The sequence below is a fragment of the Octopus bimaculoides genome, chromosome 3 (genome assembly GCF_046866305.1).
Source record: "Octopus bimaculoides isolate indiv1 chromosome 3, ASM4686630v1, whole genome shotgun sequence".
NCBI classification, from domain to species: domain Eukaryota; kingdom Metazoa; phylum Mollusca; class Cephalopoda; order Octopoda; family Octopodidae; genus Octopus; species Octopus bimaculoides.
The window spans coordinates 32,896,675-32,924,373 of record NC_142930.1 but is presented as its reverse complement, the minus strand read 5'-3'; the positions used below and the strand labels follow the sequence as shown (position 1 = coordinate 32,924,373).

Here is a 27,699-nt window from a genome sequence, read left to right as displayed (position 1 = left end):
GTGGTTGTGCTTCTTATGGCAGTACATAATCTGTGTGGTGACTGATTAAATTAAATAGCATAGGGATTGTTGAGCAGCTTTGAGATGCAGTGCAGAACTAGTGTTTTTTGATATGGACCATCAACTGGATCAGAGACTAATTTTCAGACATCCTATCGTAAATCTTCAAAAATGTCTTTCTTTTTAGTGATTATTGTTTTCAAAAGAGGTTCTAATGCAGACCCAGTGCTCAGGAAATCTTGGCAATCTAAATCTTACAGTAATTTTATCAATAAAATTATTCTATGAAAATAAATCTCATGTTAGCATTAAATATTTTGAAAATGGAAAATATAACAAGTGACAAAAATTTTTGTTTCTTTTTTTTCAAGATACTTTATTACAGTTTATGGGACGTACATTAGAGGGGGGGTTATTTTAGAAATTGCCACAGATCAGCAACAACTTTCTTCATTCTTCTGTCAGCAGCAAAATTTGGGAAGCAAGCAGTAGCAGCAGAAACTGAAGGAAGTAGGCTAAGACAAAGTTTACAGGACATTGTGTTCAAATACAAATGAAAGTGTATATAGGCGTACACTAAAACACCCTCACACATTAATATAAAACACGATCTAAAAATAAAGTATTGGTTAAAAATAAACTCCAAACATAAAAAGGGCTCTGGTAAAGGTGGGAATTTTTGACCAAAAGAAACTGGAAAGAGCCAAAAAAACAAAATAAAAGAGAAAAATAAAAAATAAAGAGAGTGGCAGGTGAGAGGGATTAGAATTTATAGAATTTACGAAAAGGAAGAAAGCATAACAATATAATATTTAGTTAAAAAGGAATAAAAGATATCTAAATTTATCATAAAATTAAAAAAATTTTTCAAGCCATTAAATATAATTTTGTTAGTTTCAAAAGTTTCCTAATTGTCCTGCTTTCCATTTGTTTAACCGTGATTTGCAGATCTCCACTCTCTAAGCAGCAAACATTTCAACCACCCACTTCAGCTTTGACTACAATTCTACAGACAAAGATTGAAATAAAAGAAACATTCATCTCAGAGCCCTCTAAAGCTGTCTGGAGTACACGGCCTTCAGAAATTGTTAAGTTTTTGCATACCACCTGAGTATCAATTATATGTGCGTGTATTCATGTGGCACGGCTGCTACAATAGTTTCACAATTACCTAATGACTTTTTATTTTTTTGAAGTATATTTTATATTTCAATTTGAAATTCCATTCATCAAATGAGGACAGTCCTATTTCTTCCTAGGAAGTCTCATGGTAGGTTTGTGCCAGCCTTAGTTTGAGGTATCTAAAGCTCAAGTCATTCACTCAAATGAGCGAGTTTTATGGCATCAATATAGTTGTACAACTCCAACAATTTGGGGATGTGGAATGGGGAGGCCAGTGACAAATGATGCTGCCTGTGGATCAAACCACAGCTGTTTAGCTGCCTAATAACACCCTAAAAAACATTAAAAGGTACAGTAGATAGTGATAGAGAGAACAGAAATTCTTCACATAAAATAATTTGTTCAAGTTGAACAAATGCAGCAGAAAATATCAAAGAGAAAAATGTCTCCTCTTTAAAGTAGGTTATTTAAGAGGTTTATAAATCCTTCTTTTCAAATATTTTTTTTTTATTTATTCAGAATTTTTTTATAGCAAAGATGAAAAAAGGGGAAGGGGTTGCTTAGGAAAATAATTTATTAAATGAAAGCTATAAAAAAGCTGAACATGCAAATATATGTGAGAACATCTTAGGAAAGAAAAATACAGAAGTTTTTTTTTTTTTTCTATTTTGCACAATTTGGCCAGGAACATACAAATTTATAAGGGAGACATGTGCACGTACATAACTTTTTACACAGAAATACAACTTACTGATGAAAAAAAAAAGAAAGAAAGAAAGAGTACAACATAGTCACATAAGAGACAGAAGATTCAACACAAGTTGGCCAGCAAGGAATAAATTAGAAATAAAGACAAGAGTAGAAGAAACTACAAACTGAGAGAGCAATAGTGTGTGTGTGTGTGTGTGTGTGTGATGTTAGACTGAAACCAAACAAATGCATGTTATATATAATGTCTGTTATATGCATTCTTGTTTACTGCTCTATTTACTGAAAAAGGAGAAAAATAAGAATCTGATGATAAAAAGAATATAGCTTGACTTCATTCCTTCCCACACAGTCATTATATATATATATATATATTCTTACACATATATGCATACATACATATATATATTCTTACACATATGCTTACATATACATGCATACATATATAGATATACATACATGTGTGTATATATATATATATATATATATAATTACACACATGCACACACACACAAATAAGGACAAAATTTAAACCCTATAAAAACAAAAGAGCATTTGTGTACCTTTACAGGAAAAACAAATTAATAAGAATTGAATCAACAAAAAAAATTATTTAAACCCAATGAAAATTAGGACAGCACTTGGTAATTTAAAAAAAAGGAAAAAGGAATCACGGGTTTAATGAAATGACAGAATTGAAGGAGCTTAATTGCTAACCTAATTCAAAACAATTTGTAGAAGACATGACATGGGTGTTAACTACATTCTTCAAAATTGCAATGGGACATTGATCCATAGAGTACAAAAATAAGAAAGACCCCAAAATTTAAGTAAATTTCTCCATCAAGATAAAGAGGAAACAGTAAAGTTTGCCAAGTCAACTGTCACTGACTGAAATGTCTGGAAAAAAAAAAAACCTCACAAAAGGACACAGGGAAATCGGCGTCGCTTCTTTTTGTTCTTGCCTTTCTTCTCTTTCTGAAAGATTAAAGAAGACAGAATTAGTTAAATAAATAACACCAATTTCTTAAATTGAAACAAATCTACAAATTTGTATGAGACAATTATAGTCATGAATTAAACACAAATTTCTGGTAATTGTTTAAATGGAAATGAAAGGCATCATTGATCCTAATACAATTTAAAGTGCGATGGTACTGCTGTGAGGGAGCTTTCAAATCAAAGGTGAGCCCAAGAATTTTTAATATTTATAGATATACTCTTCCAACATCTTCTCACACACACACACACACAAAACCTTTTATTTGTTTCATTCCAATTGAAATGTAGTCTGTAGAGAAAATTAAAAAGTGATTGTGTCAAATCAAAGCATTTTGCACTTTGGAGCACTGAAACAACCAAGTGTACTCTCATCCACAGACTTGTCAGGTTTAGCATTTCTAATTTTACAATGTGCTGTTTGGGATTTGTATTTTAATTATTTAAATGAATTGCACATTATGATTGTGGCTTTTATAATTATTTAAAAATTAAATTAAAGATTATTAAGTGATGATGTGTCTTTATTTTGAAGAGTGAGCATCTATGTAATCAATGAAAAGTACAACAATGGCAAAAGACTTGCTTGGAGGAGTTCAACGGTGTGTAAACAAATGAGGCTTAAAATGGGAAAAACTAATAAATGTAACAATAGATGAATTCTTAAGTCTTACTGGAACAAATAAAAAGTGACCAAAAGGAATCCAAAATCAGATTAATGAAATTAATACTGAAGGGATTGTCTTTTTGCACTACTTCATACATCAAGAGCCCCAATGCAGAAAATCTTTGAAGCTTAATCATGGAGGAGACACAGTAACAGGTATTGTAAATTACATTAGAGAGCATGGCTTAAATCACAAGTAGTTTGTAAATATTTTGTAAGAACAACAAGTAGAACACAATGATGTCCCCTACAACACAAATGTATGCTGGTTACATTTAGAGCAAGATTGCACTAAAATATGGAATTTGAGAATTGAAATAAAACTTTTTTTTTAAACTTCCCGAAACTGTATAATAAAAACTGGATATCAGATTTTGTATTTGCTGTCGAATTACTCACACATTTCAATGAATCTGATCACAAACTTGCAAGGGAAAAAAACCCCTTAACATATGACATGTTTAAAAGCATGAAGGCATTTATGAACTAACTATTATTGTTTTCCTGAGAAATGGAAAAGAGGCAATTTATGCATTTTAAAACTTTATAGCGAAAAAGTTAAGCAATTACAATTTCAAGTTATTGGATCATCATGCTGAATTGTTCCAAAATGATACAAAGTGAACTAAGTTTGGTATCAACTCCATGTTTGTTGCTGATGAAGCTACAGCCAAGCCTCAAACTGAGCAAATTGTCTTGAAAGTGACATGCAGCATTCTGATTTGTTTTTTAAAGTTAATTCTGATCATAAAATTTCATGCTGCTTTCAGTGAAGAAAAAATTCCAAACCTAAAGGATTTTGTTAAAAAATACCTTGTTTTCTTTGGTTTAACTAACTAACACTTGTGAGCAAAAGTTTTCGATGATGAAACATAAGTCAAGATTAAGGACTATGACGACCACCAAGCATTTATCTTCTGTATAAACCATTACTGGAGGCGCAATGGCCCAGTGGTTAGGGCAGTGGACTCGCAGTCATAGGATCGCAATTTCGATTCCCAGACCGGGCGTTGTGAGTGTTTATTGAGCAAAAACACCTAAAGCTCCACGAGGCTCCGGCAGGGGATGGTGGCGAACCCTGCTGTACTCTTTCACCACAACTTTCTCTCACTCTTTCTTCCTATTTCTGTTGTGCCTGTAATTCAAAGGGTCAGCCTTGTCACACTGTGTCACGCTGAATCTCCCCGAGAACTACGTTAAGGGTACACATGTCTGTGGAGTTCTCAGCCACTTGCATGTTAATTTCACGAGCAGGCTGTTCTGTTGATCGGATCAACTGGAACCCTTGACGTCGCAAGCGACGGAGTGCCAACAACAAACCATTACTGCCTCTGATCTTAATCACTGCTTTAATAATAATAGTTTCTAACATAAATACAAAGACTGAAATTTTAAAGGGAAGGGGTTAGTTCATTATCAACCCCAGTAGTTCTAAACAGTAATAAATCAACCACAGTAGTACTTACATATTTTCTTATTTCTCTAACTAGTGTATAAAATGCTTCATCAACACCTTGTCGTGTCTTGGCTGAGGTCTCAACATAAGGGATTCCATAACTTTCAGCCATTTGCTTTGCCTGCTTTGTGTCTACTGTTCGAGTAGAAAGATCCACTTTATTACCAACCACTGAAATAAAGGAAAGAATAAATTAAATGAAAGAACGCAATAAATATGCAACAGCAGAGCAACCAATTTTAATTCACAAACAGAATACATTATTTTTTACATAGGTAAAAGTGTAAATAAATGGCTTAATCAAGATAAAGTGGCTGAATATTCTATGGATGTGTAATTCTCAGGCAGAATCAGTAGGACACAAAATGTGACATCCAGTGGGCTTCCACAAAGTTTCTGTGAATCCAGTTTCACTCACAAGGCTTATGCTGACCAAAGCTTATGGAAAAAGCACTTGCCAATGTTGCCAAATTGGGTTGCTATGAATACAGAGTAAACTTCTAATCACTTCACCATGCCTCTATCCAGACTGGTATGCTTGCACACGCACACACACACACAGTAAAGGTGCTTGGCTTAGTGGTTAAGGTGTTGGATTCACAATCTCAAGTTCATGGTTTTGATTCCCACACCATTTCATGTTGCCTAGTCCATTCAACTGCAATTAGGTAACCCTGTGATTGGCATTCTGTTCTGGGGAAATGCTGGTCTGCCCACTTAGCAAGCACGATAACATCATTCAAAGTTACAATGTAAGGAAGCACATTGTGATCAGCAGTGTATAACAACATCTGACAGTTTGGTTGATACAGTGGTGTTCTAGCCAGTCAAATCGTCCAACCCATGCTAGCATGGAAAGCGGACGTTAAACGACGACGACGACGACGACACACACTGCATGAGTTGTGCATGTATATGCACATTTAGTCCTGTGGTAAGTTTTTGGCAAACAAACTCCATGGCTTCATTTTAATTTCCAAGTTGAATCTGCTTTATTTAACTCTGTTTTACACCCACTGCCTGATATACATATCTCACAGGTACATAATTGGGGAGTTCAAGAAGTGGTTGCTTCCTGATTATCCTTACAAAAAAAAAAAGGGGGGGGGGGACTATTTTTGCCCCCTAGCTAATGAAGGTGTGGAATTATAACCATTTCTATATAACCTAGCACAAGAATACACAGCGAAAAATTGTTAGTACACAAAGATCAAGTAATTCATTTCAATTTTATATGCCCAGGGATTACAATAGCATGCATTACTGGTGTTTAATTTTCAGCCAGTCTATGAAACTATGTAAAACTAAATAATAATAGTTATAATTATTTCTAAAACAGAATCAAGGCTGCAAACATTTTCAATCACACTAGTTCCAATGTTTAACTGGTATTTATTTTGACTGTGGAAGAATGAAAAGAAAAGGCAGCTTTGATGTGATTTGAACATAAATGAATACAAGCTATTTTGTGCACTACTACTCTTCTTTGATAAGGTAATTCAATGAGAGCTGACTGGGTAAAAATTGTAGTTCCTTCAGCTGTTAGAGTCATGCTCTCTTTAGGGGGAACCATAAAACTATTGTGGCGCAAAACTAAATATATATTGTATTGAATGAATCCTAAATGTCTAGTACCCTTAAATAATCATATTGCAACGACCAGCTTTTGATTAGTTTGATAGACATGCAGACCTTGTGGATAATGTTCATGCTGCATATGAACGACAAAGGGGGAATGAAGGTCAGTATTATTGGTGTAAGTAACTTAAGCGGACATCAAGTAGGATAGGTTTGAGCAAAAGTTGACTGAATCCTATCAGGTTTTATAAGAAAAAAAGAAAACCTATCAATTAAATTCATCAACACGTGTTGTAAGGAAGCTTTCTGTTAGAAAATTTCCACTTAAGTTACTTGTACAGAACCTATAATCCAACAGCTTTGCTGGAACATTCTTACATCAACAAAGTCAAAGGCAATAACTTTGTTTTAACTGAAGTAGTTCTGAATGAGTGATCACTGATATGTATGAATGAAAGGGAAGTTACATAAATGATACATTTAGAGATTAAACATTTAAATCTTAAAGACATGATGAAGTTGTAATTTAGTTCGACATGAACTCAAATATTAGAAAACATTTAGAATAATTTGTATATTTTGACGAAAATAATGAAGATATTAATATTAAAGGACTGGTGGGCATCAAGTTTGTTTTTCATAGTAAGATTTCTGAAAACTTTCAATAGCTTAATATATTTGTTCACTAAACATTTTAGATGAAGCAGCCTGTAGTCAGCAAACCAAGCCTTGCAAATACAACTTAATAACAAACAACTCCATCCAGTGAAATACTTTAAATGCCTTGGAGGAGCACTTGACAGAAGCTTAACTTTCAGACATCTGGATAACAGCAGAAATTTACAAAAGAGAAACAAACTGATCATAAAGTTAGCTGAAACATACTGGGGGGCATCTCAAACAGTGCTAAGAACATCTATACTGGTCTTATGTTACAGTATAGTTGAATTAGGTGACCCAGTATGGGCATGCAGTGCCTATACAAATAAAATCAACACCTACCTGCATGAAACTATGCATATTATATCTGATACCATAAACTCTAGATTTTGAGTGTGAATGCACCATTGTATCAGAAACACAAATAACTGTTGCAACACCTACCATCTCAAGATGAAAATTAAGAAAAACTTTATAAATCAGTGAAAGAAAACTTTAATATTAAGGAAACCTAACCAAGTCCCTACCACTTTGGTGGGGACTTTGTTGGTAACTGCACTGAACTACTGCCTGGATTCTATCACCTAAGCAGAGAGTGGCGGACATATGCAAACAAACTTTTTAAGCTTAAAAAAACCAATTCAGTAATTATTATTTCGCAATAGTAAAAAAAAAAACTTAATTATTTTAAATTTACCAATACGTACATACAATTTGGTGATTTTGTGATTTCATTCACTAAGCTAAACTACTTTATGGTGTGTATCATAACATTTACTGTACATATTTTAATATGATTTTATATGCTTTTATCCTTATTTATTGTACAGTGGCATGTAAAAAGCACCATTCGAGTGTGGTTGATGGCAGTGCCGCCTGACAGGTCTCATGCTGGTGGCATATAAAAAGCACCATTCTCGCCAGATTGGCTCCCGTGCTGGTGGCATATAAAAAGCACCATCCGAGTGTGGTCGTTGCCAGTGCCGCCAGACTGACCCTCATGCTGGTGGCATGTAAAAAGCATCCACTACACTCTCGGAGTAGACGGCATTAGGAAAGGCATCCAAATCAGATTGCAGCCTGGTACAGCCTTCAGGCTTGCCAGTCCTCAGTCAAACCATCCAACCCATGCCAGCATGGAAAGTGGATGTTAAACGATGATGATGATGTACAGTAACATGATTTTATGTGTTTTTCAACAGTTTTCTAGTGATTTTATGATTCCAATATTTGTGACGGACGGATATAAAGTCGAGTAAAATGACAACTTCATCATCATCATCATCATTTAACGTCCGCTTTCCATGCTAGCATGGGTTGGACGATTTGACTGAGGATTGGTGAACCAGATGGCTACACCAGGCTCCAATCTGATTTGGCAAAGTTTCTACAGCTGGATGCCCTTCCTAACGCCAACCACTCCGAGAGTGTAGTGGGTGCTTTTACGTGTCACTGGCACGAAGGCCAGTCAGCCGGTACTGGCAATGGCCATGCTCAAAATGGTGTATTTTACGTGCCACCTGCACAGGAGCCAGTCCAGCAGCACTGGCAACGATCTAGCTCGAATGTCTTTACACATGCCAGGATGGCGACGCTGGTTACAAGTGCCATCACGATTTCGCTTTCCCCAACAGGTTTTCGCAAGCTGAGTTTCGTGTCCAATGAAGGAGACGATGTTGGCATGGGTGCCAGACGTCGAATTTAGTTCGATTTCAATTTCACTTGCCTCAACAGGTCTTTGCAAGCGGAGTTTAGTGTCCAATGAAGGAAGGTACGCATAAGTGGGCTGGCTACATCCCTGGCAGAGGCCTTGGATTAAGGTCTCACTTGGCTTGCCAACAACTTAAATCGAAATGATTTCAGCCGAGGTATGCCTGTATATAGTTTTATTGTTGCATACAGGACTGACTTACTAGCACACTTCTCTCAGTAGTTCAATTTCTGCCAGCTGTATAGGTTCCCTTTCGTTCATCATCATCATCATCATTGTTTAACGTCCACTTTCCATGCTAGCATGGGTTGAGGTCTATTGGTATATATTCATTTACATTAAAAAAAAATTCAGCAACATGTATTTCATAAACAAAAATCGTCTTTGGCCCCATTCTAAATAAGCTAGTGAATGGGGAAGGTGTAGAATAAGTAGCTTTTGCATTTCTCTCAGACTAGCAGATATGGTTAAGTGAACTTTGTCTCCTAATAATTCTTTCTTCACAATGGTGTTGGTGTAGCCATCTGGTTCACCAGTCCTCAGTCAAATCGTCCAACCCATGCTAGCATGGAAAGCAGATGTAATTACTTGCTGGGTAAAAAAGTTTACAATACATTAAACATTTCCTATTCGAAAAAAATTAAAATGGTACTTACACACCATAGGGACTTCATCAGCATCTTTCACTCGTTTTATCTATGATGGGGAAAATAGAACAACAAATTGGTTTAAGAATGGGGTATTAGAATAATGTTAGAGAAGAGCTAAAATAGTCCAAGACTGGTGTTATATAGAATAACAATTTAAAGCCGTCTATGCAAAGCTTTAATCACTTCATAAAATATGGAAATTTTGTTACATAAGTGATTGATCTGATTGGTAATAACTACAACTGTGATGTAATTAAGTAATAATGTATGTAATATGGTACAACTGAAGAGAAATTCTTTTAATAAAAACAGTGACAGAAGTGTGCAAGAGAAGAAACTATGTAATTAGGATATCCAATACGAATGGATGATGAATGCTGAGTGAAAAAAAAAATTCTTGAATTAATTTACAGTTGAAGGAAAGCCTGTGAAAGAATAACTGATGTGAATTTAATGATAAAGGAAAGAGAGAGAAAGAGATTAGGAACAGTAGACTGCATCAACACATAACTGAGGGAAAAACAAAAAAATAAAACAAAGATGAATTAGGGTGAAACAATGGAATATGAAGCATTTAGAAGATGGAAGAATGATTTGTAGTAACAGAAAATGGATAAAGTGACTGGAAATGAATGTATTAGCAAGTATATGTAAGAGAGGAGACTATAATGGTATGAGATCTGATGAGATACTAGAACATGGAAGACAGTTTAGATAAGATTCAATAATCTGAGAAAAAGTTAAAATCAGAGATGTTTAGTGAAATTATCTTAAATTTTATTTCTACTTCATTTGGATATGTAAACATTTGCCTTTTATATTTACAACACTTATTTCTGTCTATTAATCAAGGAGAGGCTAAGATGGCAAACACAGGACTCCACTTCATTGGATAAACTAAAAATTAAAAAAAGAAAGAGTTCTACTTTGTTTAAATGAGTTTAGAATAAAGTACACATGCTACTATGATGAATAAGCAGAGTCTGAGATGCAATTCTTTGGGAAATTTTGATTGAATGTAAGATATGGCTCCAACATCAGAAAATACTATGGGCACAGATCTAACAATTCAATAGTAATTAAGTTTAGTTAACATGCTAGTTATGTGAGTGATGATGGATTAAGAAAATAGATAATTTTAGAGAAAAAAATTCTTGAAGCGAATGCTTTCCATGAAGAATGAGAAGTGACCTAATATTAAAAAAAAAAAAAAAAAATGGTGGTAAGTTGTAGAGTCAAAAGCAAAAGTATGGAAGTAAATGGATGTGTTTTAAAAAAAAAACAACATAGGTCTTAAATAGATTTTTACCTGTTCTCGATATTGGTTGATATCCTCAAATGATTTTGTGTTGTTTACTGCAAAAACACACAGAAAGCCTTCACCTGTTCGCATATACTGGTCCCTCATTGCACTATAAGTAAACAGAGAAGGAAAAATGAAGTAGCTATAGTGATGGAAGAAATTATCACAAGTTGGACTGTTGTAGTCTTGAGCAGTGGTACACGGTGTCAAAATTAGGGAATGCAAAAACAAATATGACTAAATCATGAAAAAATAAGATATAAAAAAAAAAAAAAAGCTTGTCTGTTAGCAGAAAGCAACAAAATTACAAAGACTAACATGATAAAGTCACAACATTAAATTGCATCAAGTATTAAAGCAAAATATCTGGGAACATTAAATCTTTCCATTAATAGTATACTTTAGCATCAAAGAATGGTTTGCTCAGATAACATCAATTTACTAATTAAAAAAAAAAAATTTTTAACTCCAGGTTCCAGAAGAATTCTTAAAAAAATATTTAAAATGTGATGAAATCAAGCATAATATAATGAAATTTTAGCCCCTATATCACAATATATTACCCCATTTAGAATGGCTTAATACTTTTATTATCCTGTAAAGCCAAATCATAGTTATTTTGTACTTTTGGCCTGTCAAATCTTTAGACTTAACAAAAAAAAAAAAAAAAAATCATTTTTAACTAAATACATTAATGTGGGAAAACAAGGGAAAAGAGATGTTTGATTGATTATAGACTTACTATAAGGTACACTCATACTTCCAGTCAAAACTTTATAAAGAGACTTCCATTTAAATCATAATTACTGGGTATTCTTGCCCATTAAAATTTTAGATTTAATGAACAAAAAGATAGCATTCAACCAGTCATAATGTAGGAAAACCTGCACTCAAGCTGTTTAAGTATTTTAGGCTAAACTGAGGGGGATGTGTTTGATAACAGAATAAATCACTGTACTTATTGATACTACACACACACACACACACACACAACATTTCCAATTAATTGATATAATAGTGAGAGAATAGGTCATGCATTTTACTGAATTTGACATACATCTCAATAAAAGTGAAATTGCAATAATAAAGAAAACTCTACTTTTAAATTCTAAATTTTATTCATTAAGACTTTGTATTCAGATATGAAATTTACTAAGGCACTGCCCATAATTAAGAGATATGTTCCAAGCCATTTTCAATGGATGGTTATTTGAGACTTGTATTTCCATTAAAATAAGTCAATTTTAAAATATATGAATCTCATTCACAGAAGTCTTTAACATTTTAGCAAAGCACAATAAAAATAGATTAAGCTAATTCAAAACAAGAAACACACACACATTGAGTCAACAAGGAGATATCATCATAATTATTCAGATAATGCAGCTAATTTCAAAATAGTCAACAGTAAAGAGAGAATGGTTACAGCTGAATGTTGGGTTCAATCAGTAGCTGTTTCTGTGTTAGGTATGATTTATTTGAGAAAATTGGATGAGAGCTTAACATAATAAATCTGGTAAAATGCTCAACTGATATGAATTACACAACTAATTAATTCATTCACCTTTTCCTTATAAGGTGTCTTCTAATAACAATAGTTACTGAAATGATTAGGAAACATTACAGATAATAATGGGATTTAAATTTCAGGAAGAAAAGTTTGACTGATGGTACCTTACGATTCATGTCGTTCATTCATTTCAGGGGTACATTCACAGAAATTAGTATTTAATTCTACCAGTTACAAAATTTTCTAGCTAATTTATTGAATACTTACAATGCTATACAATTGTTAACCATGTTCCAATTGTTAACCCTGTCTATTGCCTTATCTGCTGTTTCTTTTAACATATGATAGTGTTCTAAACTTATTGAAGCACATTTTATTCCAGTATACCACATCAGAGGGGAGACAGAATGAGTGAGAGTGTGTGTGTGCATACACATGTCCTGTCCCCAGGTTTTAAGGTGGCCTTTTTGAACCATTTTCTCTGAACACTAAAAATGAATATTATAAATGACTCTTTAATTCAAAATGAAAACTTCTCCAATTATTTGGTTTCAGGTGGTCCCTTTTGAGCAGCTCTGTCAGCAGAAACTGAAAGAAGCCTGTCATGCATGACAATCAAAAGACCACTAAATACATTGTACAGCCTAAATTTGCATGTGAGCTGTTGCTCACTCAAATGTCCATTACTTGAAGTTTCTTAAACATGAAAAGACATGTAATTATTCAGTTGTCCGCCTTGAATGAAGTTTTACCTGCATGTGACTTCAAAAGGTCAGTTGTTAGTAAGGCACCTTCCCACTGATAACAAAGTAGTCATATAGAAATTGCTTGAAGTTGATGCCCTAAAATCACTGCTAAAATGTAAAGTTAGGATTAAGTTGTAAGGGGGACAACTCGGCTAACTTTTCATTAGCAAGGGAGTTTACTCCTTGATTTTTCTCTAGCTGTTTCAGAATATGCAGTCATTCTGACAAGAATATTCCTAGTTAATAGTCAAGCAGTCATACTCTTGTTATCTAAGCTTCTGCATAAACACTGAATTTACCCTATCCTGAATCTTAAGGAGTGCAGATGTTGAATGTACTAATTTTTGTGAAGAATAGACTGCGCAAAAATGCTTGGGGGAGAAACATGGTCCTTGATGTGCAAAAGGAAGAACAGATAAAGTGAATAGGCTCTGCAGGATATGTAATATTAGTGCATATGAAAGTTGGAGCAAAATGAACTGAGTATGATCAACTGCAGTGTTCAAGAAATTGTATCTGTATAGACACATATAAAAGATGATAGTCAATCCAAATAGAAGGACTCTGTGGAACAAGATGATATGAGAAGCGATGAAGGCTGAGCAGAGGAGGATAAACCACATAAAGAAGATAATGGATAAACCTATCACACACATGCAAGCATGGAAAAATAAATGTAAAATGAAATAAACAACAACATCATCTCCATCATTACCATTTGATATCTGTATTCTGTGCTGACATGGGTTGGACAGTTTGACAGGATCTGATGGGTCTGAAGACTATGCATGCTCCAATGCCCGTTTTATCATGGTTTTTATGGTTGAATGCCCTTCTTAATGCCAACCATTTTATAGTGCATATTGGGTGCTATTTTCATGGCACCAGCGTTAGTGAGGTTGCCATGCAGTCTGCAAGACTAAGATCCAAGTGTGTGTGTGTGTGGGAGGGGGGGGGGGGGCTACAATAGAGAGGAAGACAACTTTATAGATAGGAGAGAGAAATTAAAGTGTGAAAGAAAGGACCAGAACAGAACTGGCTCCTTCTGTAGAGGAGTAGAAGAGCTAAATGGTTATTCATATTATGGAAGAAAGGGAGTAACCAGAGTGGGGCTGGAAAGAGATAAAAATAGTGATGAGGTGTCAGAACGGACTTTCAAGATGAGATGAGTGGAGAGAGAAGAACAGGAAGTGTAGGTGGCTAGAGGTCGCAAGGGTGTATAGAAGAGTGAGAGATGGTTAGAGATAGGAAATGGATGATACGGTACACATACATTGCGAGGCAAGGGGAACACAGTACATAACCTTTTTACAAGGTACCCAGACTGAGAGCATTAATGCAGCCAATGCCCAACCATAAAATCTGCAGGAAATAAATGTAAGTGGAGAGAAAACAATATCTGAGGCTATGCAAGAAAACTACAACTCAGAATACAATACAGTGGGATTTAGAAGATAAGTTCTTAACCTCTTGGTCATGCTTATGGTCAAGATAGCTTGTGCCATGTTTTTGATGGTTGTTTTAGGTGCCCTTATAGTTGTGAGCAGACATGGACTGCATCTTGAAACTTCCACCATTGACGAAACATTAAGGATATGATAGCTGGAAGGATAATGAACTGTTACAGTATGAAATAAAGTGCCTTAGTCAAGGACATAATGCACTACCTGGTTTAGGAATCAAAGCCACAACCTTACAATCATAAGCCTAACAACCTAATCACAAGACTATACACTAATCTCTTGGTTACATAACCATTTACAAACACACGTGTGTGTAATATATACAGGGTGAACAAATTTTAGTGGGTCATAAATAGATGACCTAACAATGTTATGCAACATGCACCAAATTGTAACTTTTTCAAGTCTTAGACATATCAATTCAATAGTATCAAACAGCAGTTTCCATTATGATACAAAAAAGAAAAATGGCATGCCATGCTAGTGCCATTAACTGCTGGTTATTGTGTACGGTCTTCTTGAATAAGGTCAGGTCCTTCTTGTTGAGGAATAGAAAAGGGTTGTAGGCCTCTGGTAGGAGATGTGTCAGCTATGACCAAGAGAAAAATATCCTCAGTAGTTAAGATATCAACAATAATACTGGAGGATCAATGAAGGCCAGTATCAAACAGCTCTAGATAACCAGACGACAAACTAACCAACAGTTCATGCTTAGCAAAACTTCAGAGATCAATGTGACCATGTGATCCCTTGGAATGTTGCATCAAAAGTTCAAATATGGGAGGAAGGGACAGCTCTTTGATGCCAGGGACTTCGGAGTTGCTCCTGTGGACATGGATAGAATCACCTTGCTCTAGAATGCAACTGCTTCTGTGGTTGCGGAGCTATCATTGAGGCAGACGGTAGTTTATTGAAAAGCTATTTTCTTTGCTGTATCTATTTACAAGTGTTTTTCTGGGAGTATGTTGTTTTCTGCTTGGTATCTTTGTTCTTCCTTGTGTTTTACTATAGAGGAGATACTTTGCTACTCCCTACAAAGTCCAAATTTAAGGATCAGACAGCAAATTCACTTAATCTGAGCAGGCATACAATCATATTTTCTTATTCTCATTAATACAAAATATAAACATATTTCTTTAACCCTTTAGCATTTAGATCACTCTGTCTAATGTAATGTTTGTTTATTCACATTGTTTTGAAATCAATCATGTACCATCTCATAGCTTGGCATTGCTATGATGTGATTGTTTATTTTTAGAAAGTCATTGTAGGTTAGATGTGAGAGGCCAGATCTGGCTAGTTCAAACATAAGACAGGTTGAATATGTGGGCTGGATATGGCTGGTTTAAATGCTAAAAGGTTAAACTTTATACTTACTGGCACACAAGTTACATGAAGTTAAAGAACTGTATTTTGGGAAAAACAACTGATTGATCAAACATCCTACAAATTTTGGAATTTAAATTAGACAAGGCTTCTAATAAACTAGCAAACAAATAGCCATATAAAAGGATACCGCTTGAATATACATACACATATGTATAGGGGTGTGCACACATACACACACAAAATTTATATATTTATAGAAGTAGTTACCACAAAGCTTTTTCTCTGCTTAAGTGGCAATGCAGCTAACGTTCATTTTAAATTTTACAAACTGAATCTAGTAGAATGAAAATTGGTTAAGAAGAGAATTCCAAAGGAGCTGCTGTTTTAAGGACAAATAATCAGCTAAAGTACTTAGTCCAGAGTATTGCAAGTGAGAAGGGTAGAGATGAGTGAAACAAGTAGTAAGGGATTCTTTACCAATCAGTCAAACAGCTCTTTTGTTCCACAATGTAACACACATGAAAATTTTAATTTCAATATCACAGGTTTAATTAGGGAATATTGAGAGAGAGAGAGAGGGGGGGGGGAAACCATGCAGAAGCCAAAAAAAAAAAAAAAAAAAAAGTTCATATCTAGAAAATATACATTTGAAGCATGCATGAATATCAAGAATTTCAGTCCTTTAGAAATGATGTAAAGTGTTTCTAAAATTTAATGATAACTGAGAGCAGAACACTGAATGCAGATGGTAAAGAACAAGGAAGCTACAGCAACAGATTTGCAAGCTTTATAGTGAAAAGAGATTAAATCTGTGAAAAAGATAATTTATGGCAACAATATAACAAAAATCTGTTATAATTATGTATGTGTTAGTAAATTAGAAAACTACAAAGTGCCAAATGCAAACATTTTATTTTAATCCTAAATTAGTAGAAATTTGTGGAAAATATTCCAAACTTTAAGCAACTACTGATAAGAAGTTGAAACTATTGTGGGAATCTCGGATTTCATTGTATTAAAATAAGCCAGTAATCTAATTATAATATATAATTAAATAACTTTGAAATTTTAGCTAAAACTTTTAAACAAAAATATAATTCTGGTATATTATTTTTATGAGCTTTGTACTGAGCTCATTCCTTTTACATTTCCTGATTCAACATTTTATCAGTGAATTTAATAAAAGTCGATGTCAAATTGTTACTGATAATTTTGTCTGAATATTAGACAACTACTAATCTGTATTGGAAATATACAAATAAATAAATAAGAGTTCTATCTGAAGAAACCATAGCAACTTGCTATGATACTAAGCATAAATACTAACTATAAATTCTGATACATTGAATAAGACTTAATATTGGTCTATTCAGTAGTTTACATATATGAAAAGTAAAGCTTAAAATGGAACTAAGAATTGATAAGTATCTATTCAATTCTATACAGCACATTTTGATATTATAACTTCAGTGAAGATATTTCTAAAATAATTCACTGAAAACTTATTTAATCTCGGTAGAAGTAAAAAAGTTAAATATAAACTAAATAGAAGTACATTTGATTTTTTATATATATATATATATATATAAAGTAAAAGGTAAGAAATTCTTTCTAGTAGAACAAATTAAAAGAAAAATTACCAATATAAAATGCATATTTATTTCCAGTATAGGTACAAAACACAAATTTGGAATATAGTAGATTATATAGACCCTATTACCTATTTTAATGACTTCAGGTACTTAGATGTGCTAATGATTCTGTCAATTCAGTGTTCTTGAGTAATAATATTGCTAACATGGCTGCGACTGAAATAGCTAGGAGACAATAATAATAGTCTAAAAGTGCAGTACAAAGGGACTGGATCATACTGATGTACAAGGTGGTATCAAAAATTTCCTGGACTAGTTCTGTAGCATACCAACAGATGGTAGCACACAGTTGTGGGTGCAGTAAGAGCTTGCAGTGACCATCATGAGACAGTGTGCTGAGTGAGCTCTTTCTGTTTACTTCCTAAGTTGTGAAATTTGTGTTTTTGTGATCATGTATATGCAGCAGTCTGCAGTTTCCGTTCCGTCATGGACAGGAAACTGGAACAAAGAGCAAACAGGAAATTTTGCATCAGACTTGGGAAGTCTGCTTCAGAGACATTGAGCATGCTTTGGCAAGCTTATGGGACAAGGCAATGGGTCGTACTCATTGATTTTGAGTGGCACAGGTGCTTCAAAAGCAGAAGAACATCCCTGGAAGACAATGAGCGATATGGAAGACCTGCCATGAGCATCACCCGTTACTGTAAAGAAAATTCATCAGTTTCTGCATGAGGATCGAAAGATAACCAACGATGTGTGGAAGCATTTGAGGGAGGACGTTCATTGAAAGCGACTGGATCTGTAGAGCACGAAGAATTGGATTCTTCCTGAGGACAGTGCACCCTGTCATTGAACTCTCTCCACTTGTGAGTTTCTCACCAAAAACAACATGGTATCACTTCTACACCTGTCCTATTTACCAAATTTAGCACCTGTCGACTTCCATCTCTTCCTTAAGATGAAAATGTAGCTCAAAGGTTGCTGTTTTAACACTGTTGTCAGGAACAAGTGTGAATCACAGAAGGTCCTTGACTTGCTTATGGAAAATGACTTCCAGGCCAGATTCCAAAAGTGGCAGGAATGCTGGGACTGGTGTATTGCTGTGCAAGGTGACTCTTTCAAAGATGATGATGTTAAAACTTAGGTAAATAAATTATATTTAAAATCAATTCTAAATTTAAAATGTACTGTATTGCTTCAAAAGTTATTGCATTATGGTCTTTGATAGTATTTTAATAAAGACAGAGCAAGGGACCTTACTATACTTTCACTAACTGTTTTAGGTACTTAGGCTGTGTCAGTTGGAAGGGAGGAAAGCTGCACCATCAGTTGGCTGATATTCATTTCAGCTGAATAGACTGAAACAACATGAAATGAAGTGTCTTGTTCATGTTGCCTTGAAGTGTGGACCCAGGAATTAAACCCATGACTCCTGACCATTCGTGCAATACCCTGACTGCTAGGCTATGCATCTTCATGCATGTCAAACTAACTGTATACAAAACAATGGATGCATGAAAAAATAAGTTATTGAGTGTGGTAGCAAATGTCACTTTAACTACATATTATATAGGCTTGTAAGAAATGTTGATTGTTGTTGTTTTTCACTAATCAACCCAGATTAATTTTCTGCAATTAAAGCCATATAGATAATAGTTAAGATACTCTTGATTAACATGATCAGCATTTTAATGTCTATCTAGTCTGGTCGTGTATAGGATAAAACTGCAATACATTAGCTGTCCATGTATCTTGATCACATATATATAAAGATATGTCCTTAACAAAATCAAACTGCCTGTGTTTTCAATTAATTTTTAAAATCAAGAAAATGAGTAAATTTAATGCTATATTATGTTGCTGTTTAGATTATAATTAAATAGAAGTTTCTTACATAGAACTATAATAGAACTTTATCAATTAAAATATCTTGTGTTGTAATGAGATTTAGTGAAGATTTCAACATAAATATTATGAGCAATTCGAAGTTGGATCATGTAAAATCTCTGGTGAGTTGTTTTATAGGATCAAGGGTGGTCTCGAAAGAAATATGTATGCTAATGGCTGTTCAAATTAATAAATGTGAACAGACCAATTAATGAATTTTTTTTATACAGGCATAAAACCTTGGAATTTATATGAGGCAAGGAAATTACGAGCAAGAGAAATGCAATAGTACACAGTAGGATGTTGGAATTACTTTTGCCAATGATGTAACTATAAAAGCTGTAAAGATGATAATTGTAGTTAGTAATTCCATCCTCCCCCACCCACCTGAAAACAAATGAAGTGAAATGGTAGGAACTTATGCTTCAAAGATGTATCAACTTTGACTAATCCTTTGCTTTACTGGTTTCTGTCACTTGACTGCAGCCATGTTGAGCACCAGCTTCAAGGAATTTTAAATTATATTGACCATAGCCTGTTATTTAATCAATCTCTAGTTATTGAATAACTAAGCGTACCTATAAGTTATGTTCCTTTAGGAATGTAAGTATTACATGGTATTTTTACACTGGCACACACACACACTACATATAAATATATATATAGATGGTAGACTTCTGCAATTTTTGTAAACCAAGTTTCACTCACATGCTATTTGTCAACTTGTGGCTACAGAAAAAGCCACTTGACCAAGGTACTGCACAGTAGGATTTTGCATAGAAACATGGCTACAAAGTGACTCAATCACATACTTATTCTTGTTCTATTAATTATTTGGATTAACATTTGAAACAGACTAATGATGTCTCAAATGAGGATATACCTAGAGAGCTATTAGATGGAAACTATTAGAGCTGGATTGAAACATAACATTAATTCTAAAGAGAAATATACTAGTCTTAGTTTAAAAATAAAGAACAAAACAACAGATGTTAGCTAACAACAAAGACAATGAATGGGGATCACATAAGAAAATTATAATCAGTAGACAGATAGCCACTAACTGAAAAATAGTTACTAAAGCAGACAGTTACTAAATCTTAAAGAATAGACAGGTACAGTTATATATTTAGGGGACAATAATTTAAAAGGTTGTTCAATGGACAGGCTACCACTAATCCCAGCTCTACATTTGATGGTCACCAATGTTATATGACAGACAACTATTAATATTGATGAGTTTAATAAATAATCATCATCATCGTTTAATGTCCATTTTCCATTCTGGCATGGGCTGGACGGTTTGACTGAGGTCTGGAGAGCCAGTGGCTGCATCAGGCTCCAATCTGATCTGGCAATGTTTCTACAGCTGGATGCCCTTCCTAATGCCAACCACTCCAAGAATGTAGTGGGTGCTTTTTACATGCCACCAGCAGAGGAGCCAGTCAGGTGGGCCTGGCATCAATCACGTTAGGATAGTGCTTTTTACATGCCACAGGCATGGTGGCCAGTCAGGAGGTACTGGCATCAGCCATGCTCAGATGGTGCTTTTTATGTGTTACCAGCACAAGAGCCAATCAGGGGGCACTAGCCACAGCTACAGTATTGGTTTTACTTGACTCAACAGTCAAGTTCTTGGTATGATGTAATTGCTTAACCCTTTCTTCCTCAAAACTGCTGGCTCAGTACTCAAATTGGAAAGTTATTCTTTAGGGCCAGTAATGAAAGCAGAACCTGTAATCCTGACAAGCTCTTCTTGAGGAAGTTGCTATGTAAACACATACCACAAGGTATTTGTCCATCACTTAATTCTGCCAATTGATTGGCTTAACAACAATCTAAAGAATTATAAGATTAAAAAAAAAAGACAAGCACTCTTTGATTAGACAAATGCAAGCAAGAGTTCTTTTAAAAGAATTGTATTATCACGATTTTTCAATATTCTCAGTCTGGAAACTTTTTATGAAAGTGGAATCTCTATACAGCCAACTATTTAGTTATCCTGGTAATGAAACTGCATTTAACTCCAGTGAACATTTGGAAAGGTTAAATGACTGGACTCTGTTGCTTTGGTATTTGAAATAGGAGAAAAAGGAAGACAGAAAACTAAAACATACTATTTGGTGGTTAGTAGCAAACATTAGTATTTTTTTTTTCATGTTATGACGTAAAAGAAGGACAACAATAGGAGCAAAGACTCAAAAGCAAAGAATATCTTCTCAAAAGATAAATTGAACTATCAATGTATTCCTCTTTATACACTATAGTTTGCTTTCTACCAGTTATTCAGCAGCTTCATCAACAGGTAAGTTTTTTAAGCACCCCCCCCCCCCATCAATTTGACAAATAGGTCAGTAGGACACTTTCTAGCAGCAGCCTATAGTGATGGTGATATGCTTCAGTAACTAGGTTTATTATAGAAAAGGTTTTCTACATATATAGCAATTCTTGTACTAGCATCTGGAACATAGTAACTTTACTGCTTTATAAATGACAGCTAGTCAATTTTTAGTTTTACATATATTATGTGCCAATTATACTGCCAACTAGAAGCTACCTTGTTGACTAAATTTGTTGTAAAAGTAAACAAACACTGAAAAGCAAGCAATGTTTTTACTGGTTACAAATTCCATCCTTGTTGGCTTCAGCATAGTTACAGAACAGGAAACTGAAAGTTGCCTAAGAACACTCAGGCTGAAATTTATAAACAAGACTTTCAAGATGTCTACTTTAAAGTCACATTATTTCAAGAATTCATGAATTGCAGGATTAACATGCTGCCTGGTTTAACACTGCTACTCAGTTGCCTTTAGCAAAGTTTACCTATTTGCAAGAATTCACCCACATTTTTTTCTACAGATGTACAGACTGGTTGTCAACTGCACGAATCTCACATGTCTGGGACAGCCTACAGAGATCACGAACACTACTCTTCCTGAGTAATTTGTCAAAAAGTATGAAGATTTCTAATTCCATTTTGATTTGAAATATTTGAAGAGAGTTAACCCTTGCAATACTAACTCACCATGGTGTAAATTGTAATACAGTCGCTCAGTAACAAATAGATATATGATTGAAATACCAGCAGTAGATTTTTGTTGGCCTCACTATCAAATTAGTATTTACATAGAAAAATTTTTAAGGTCTTAATTTAGGATTCACATCCCTAGAATATAATTCTTTGAAAATATTTAATCAAGATTGGCTATCTTCAGTCATTTATCAAAGACACTTGATGACTTACCAAGTGCTAAGTGCAAAAGAGAAAAGTAGAAGAAAAGTGAAAATGTGTTGTAGATAAAAATTAACTCTTTAGCATTTAAGCTGGCCATATCTGGCCCAAATATTCTGCCTGTTTTATGTTGTGGCTGGCCATATTCAGCCTCTCACACCTACCCCACAATGTCATTCTAAAATAAACAAGTACATTATTTAAAAAGGATGAAAAGTATCATTGACCTTGACAGAATTTGAACTCAATGAAAAGAACTGGGAAATATATTCTTAAGCATTTTGTCAGATGTGGTAACAATTGTACTAGCTTGCCACCTCCACCTTAATAATAATGTACTGAAATTATTACAATATGGTGGATAGCACACACATTTCAGCATTATAGCCAAACTTAGCATATCAAGGTTTGGCCTTTTTGTTAGGTTTTATAACATCCAAAATCTGTAAGATTTAAATCTTCATATCAAATCAATATTACTGTTTTCACTATTTTGAAATAATGGCTTAACTATATACCTAATACAACTATATATATATATATATATATATATATATATATATATATATATATATATACGTAGAGGGAGAGGGAGAGAGAGAGAGAGAGAGAGAGAGAGAGAGATATTAGTAAGATTTTGTATCAGTAAGTTAGCAAGTTATGTTTGTGAAGCTTGAGATGTAATGTCTGACAATGCAGACTGAACCTTTAACTGGCAAATGAAAGAAAGTAGGGGTGTAGTTTTTAAAATGTCTGATATTTTATCTCAAAATAGCATACCACTACATTATGTTCTTTACTGAGTATCTAATGCTAATGACAAACGATCTCTAAATTAACTTCAGTTTTTTTACTGTTTTCCTTCTTTGCTACACAACTTATATAAACATGGGGTTGCTTTCTGTGATATTCTTCATAATGTAACAGCATGATTTGCTTGATGACTGCACTTTATAATAATGCTTTTGGAGATAGAGTATTTATTTTTGTAAATTACTTTTTTTCATATTCCTTTTTGTCCATGGTGGGAGGGACCATATATTACTTGGCTACACTTTGGTGTATTGCACCCATTCAAGGGATATGTCATAGTTCTTACAAACTATTCCAAGAAAAACAAAAAAAATCTGTTCTAATATAAATATATATTACATTAGAAGTGTTTAATAGAAGAAACCAATGATTTAATATTGTTGCAGTAGACTGATTGATAACTGTGTGTAGAAAGGTTTTGAAGAAGAAACCAAAACTTTCTTGGAACAAAATAGCAAATGAAAACAGAGGGTCAATAATTGACTTTTATGTAAAAAAGTAATGCAGATAAGATAGAAATAGTTATAAAAAAAAGCAGGATAGAAGCAGATTCATAATCAGCAAAGGCAAGGGCTTACAGAGATGGATAGTAAATTGATTGGGGAAAAATAGAATAATTAGGATAAAGGATATAAAGACTGATTGATAGACATCACATGAAAGTGACCAGTTTAAGAATTTTAGCCTAATAGAGAATTTCTAATATGATATGGCAACTGAAATATGTGTTATAGCTACAATAATATGATAGATACTAATTGGTTTGTGACTCATCAATAGTTACTGAACAATGACTAAATATGTTAATGATTGTTGTCAACTGATATTTCAACATGGCAGCTAATTAAGATAATTTGATATTTCTTAAAATAGCTTTGGCTTTGCTTAAACTATTAAGCTAATCTATTTACATAAATAAACAAATAAAATATTTTAAAAAAGAAAAAAAAATCAAGATCCAAGAGATTTCATCATCATCATCGTTTAACGTCCGCTTTCCATGCTAGCATGGGTTGGACGATTTGACTGAGGACTGGTGAAACCGGATGGCAACACCAGGCTCCAATCTAATTTGGCAGAGTTTCTACAGCTGGATGCCCTTCCTAACGCCAACCACTCAGAGAGTGTAGTGGGTGCTTTTACGTGTCACCCGCACGAAAACGGCCACGCTCGAAATGGTGTCTTTTATGTGCCACCCGCACAAGCCAGTCCAGGGGCACTGGCAACGATCTCGCTCGAAAATCCTACGGGAGCCAGTCAGGCGGTACTGGCAACGGCGGAAAAAAACCCAGACTTATGATTTGAAAACCTAGTTACAAGAAAGCTAGGAAGTTCTAACATTGAAACCTTCAACAAACACAAATTGTTTAAGTGGAAACTGAAACCATGACGGTTTCCATTCACTGAGAACTTACTGTCACATGATACAATTAATACAACAATGACTCAGTGATGTTGCTTCTAGATACACAATTGCTCTATTTGGAACAAATTTCAACAAATTCCTTACCATCTTTAAAGCAAGAAATACATGTAAACCTGTAGCATTCAGATTATTCTCTCAAATGTAATATAAATTTAATCAAATAGCTTTGAGATTTCAATGATCTGATTGTTTATTTTTAGAAATACATTGTAAAATAGGTGTGAGAGGTCAGATCTGGTCAGTTTCACCATAAAACAGGTAGAATATTTGGGCTGGATGTAGCCAGTTTAAATGCTAAAAGATTAATCATTCTGTAACTTTGTTTCTAACAAGCAGATTGCCTATGTATTTTAATTTTCAATACAATCAAGACTTTGGAGCTTTAGTAACTTTTTATATTTATATATTACATGAATGTTGATTAACTAACTGACCTTCCATGTAATGAAATTTGGATTGAGATTATAATTAGATATAATACAAGTGGGTAGGTATTAGAAAAATCAAGTTGTACATTTTAGGATGGCCCAAGGTCATCTATTCAAATGTTGAAGTTTGATCCTAAAATAACATGCCAAACATATCAGCATTTAGACTTATAGGTTACTATCCAACATTTGAGCAGATACTTCTATGTCATAGCTTTACTAAAGTAGAGCTAAGTGCTACTCAACTATAATATTCTTATCTAAACCTCAATGGCTAGCCCTTCAGAAAAATAAAATAAAAATACACATAATACTGAAAATGATTGCCAAAAAGCTAATTTATAGTTGTTTTGTGTCAGTGCTGTTTCCGGCAAACACTTGCTATGTGAAACTAGTTTTATAAAACTAGTCTCATATATTAAAACAGCAATAAAAAAAGCACAAAAACCAAAATTTTGAGCGACAAAGAATTATAAATAAATTGCTCAGACTTAATATAACAGCTAAATTTAAGATTTTGATCTTAAATATAACTTCTCCATGTTGAAGAAGAGAAGCTTGTTGAGAGATAATTTGGTTAGTAGCTTGGCTATGTTGAGTAATTTAACAGCTTTATTTTCTACTTATAGCTTAGTATATTAAACTAATGGTACCTATTGTAATTTGTTTAATCACTGAAATGTATTTTAAATTTTATTCACTATTCAGAGTACTTGATTTGGTGCACAATTTAATGCCAAAAAAGTGAGAACATGCTCTCTTCCATAAAAAAGTCATTTATATATTAATCTCCATTTTGAAAGAAATTTAAAACTAAATTATGCTGTGAATGTTGCCTTTATTATATTAATTGTTTAAAGTCTGCAACTATTAATATGTCAACATATCCCATCAGATATCTTCCTTCACTTGCTTCAGTCACTGGACTGTGGTCATGCTGGGACACTGCCTTGAAGGGCTTTAGTCAAAGCAGTCAAACCCTAGTACTTTTAAGTCTGGTATTTATTGTATTAGCCTATTTACTGAATTGCTATGTTAAGGAGGCATAAACAAACCAACACCAGTTGTTAAATGGTGGTGATCAACTAACATAAACACAAAGATACACACACATACATGACGGGCTTTCACAGCTTCCGTTTGCCAAATTCACTCACAAGGGATTATTCAGCCTAGGGCTATAAAAGATACTTGCCCAAGGTACATAAAATTATCATTTATGTCCAAATTCAATTCAAATATTAGCAGCTTGCATCTAACAAGTTACTAACTTAGAAGGTACAAAATAAAATCCAAACCTGATTTCAAAGGTGACTCTTTAATGCAATAAGAAAACAACACAATCTATAAAATATACATTCAACAAAGCTCCTTTGGATTTATACATATGGATTTAACAAAGCATAAGAACTGTTTGCTGAATATATTTTCAAGAAAGAGTAAATCAATAGCCTTTCAGATATGTGTCAACATAAAGTGACTTAAAGTAAAACTATTGATTTAAGCTCTGAAATGGTTATCTGGTTAGCTTTCCTTATATTACTGTTTTAGTTCAAAATCTTAGTCAAGGATGCTGTCAACATAAAAAACAAGTTTCCCTGTTAACTTTAACCAATTACCCAGCATTACAGGTTTTGCTTTTTCAGCAAGACACAAGGTTCATGTGGGAAGAAGTAAAAAATATATGGTCAGGAGATGAAACATTAAAAAAAGAGTAGTATTAAAATATGTACACATCTATGTCTAAAAAACTAAAATTATTTCATCAACTTATTTGGAAAGAACTGGTGTTAAAATTACTATTTATCCTAGTCAGAACAGGTAAAATTCCTACCTTAACAGGAAGTAGTCAAAATCTAAACATTATGCAACTGGCAACTGTTAGTCAGTCAAAGATTCAATTAAAACAATTGTTTTGTTGATTGGTTATTTTTACCAGATGGCTGCTGAACGTCAAGTGTATCAGTCATTTTATATGTATACACACATCGTGTGTGCCTGCACGTGTACATGTTTTGAAAATTGCAAGTTTATTCAGTTTTTAAATTAAATGTAAAAAAAAAAAAAATCAATGATAATAATAGTACATATTTAATTAAAAGTAAAAATGTTAGTGTTTTTAAAATCTAACAAAAAAAAAAAAAAATCCCAATAAAATAAAATGAAAACCTCACTAAGTCATAAGAAAAAGAATAAAGATTTTTTATCATTGAATCAATAAATACCAATATTCAATACAGAACAACATGGAGTTGAAAAAAAAAAAAAAAAATTTTGTTTGAATTTTTTAAGATTGCTGATTTTAAAAAGCTGCTTTATCTTCAAATAATGTTTGAAAAGAAATGGAATGAAACATTGACCTAATTAAGGTGAAAGATTTTAATCCTACCTGAATCGTTTTAGATTAAATGTGCTATAT

General features: G+C 33.8%; 1 protein-coding gene across 3 annotated transcripts in view; it reads right to left on the bottom strand.

Moving 5' to 3' along the window:
- Positions 1 to 349: 349 nt before the first annotated feature.
- LOC106872004 (GTPase KRas) overlaps positions 350 to 27,699 on the bottom strand; it is a 153,886-nt gene continuing 126,536 nt past the window's right edge. For all 3 annotated transcript variants that reach the window (XM_052966560.2, XM_014918808.3, XM_014918807.3), the window contains exons 6-9: positions 10,861 to 10,963; positions 9,558 to 9,597; positions 4,963 to 5,123; positions 350 to 2,808 (exon numbers count right to left, since the gene is read on the bottom strand). In XM_052966560.2, the coding sequence (XP_052822520.1) occupies positions 2,749 to 2,808; positions 4,963 to 5,123; positions 9,558 to 9,597; positions 10,861 to 10,963 (364 nt within the window). In that variant the 3' untranslated portion in view covers positions 350 to 2,748. The remainder of the gene's footprint in view (positions 2,809 to 4,962; positions 5,124 to 9,557; positions 9,598 to 10,860; positions 10,964 to 27,699) is intronic.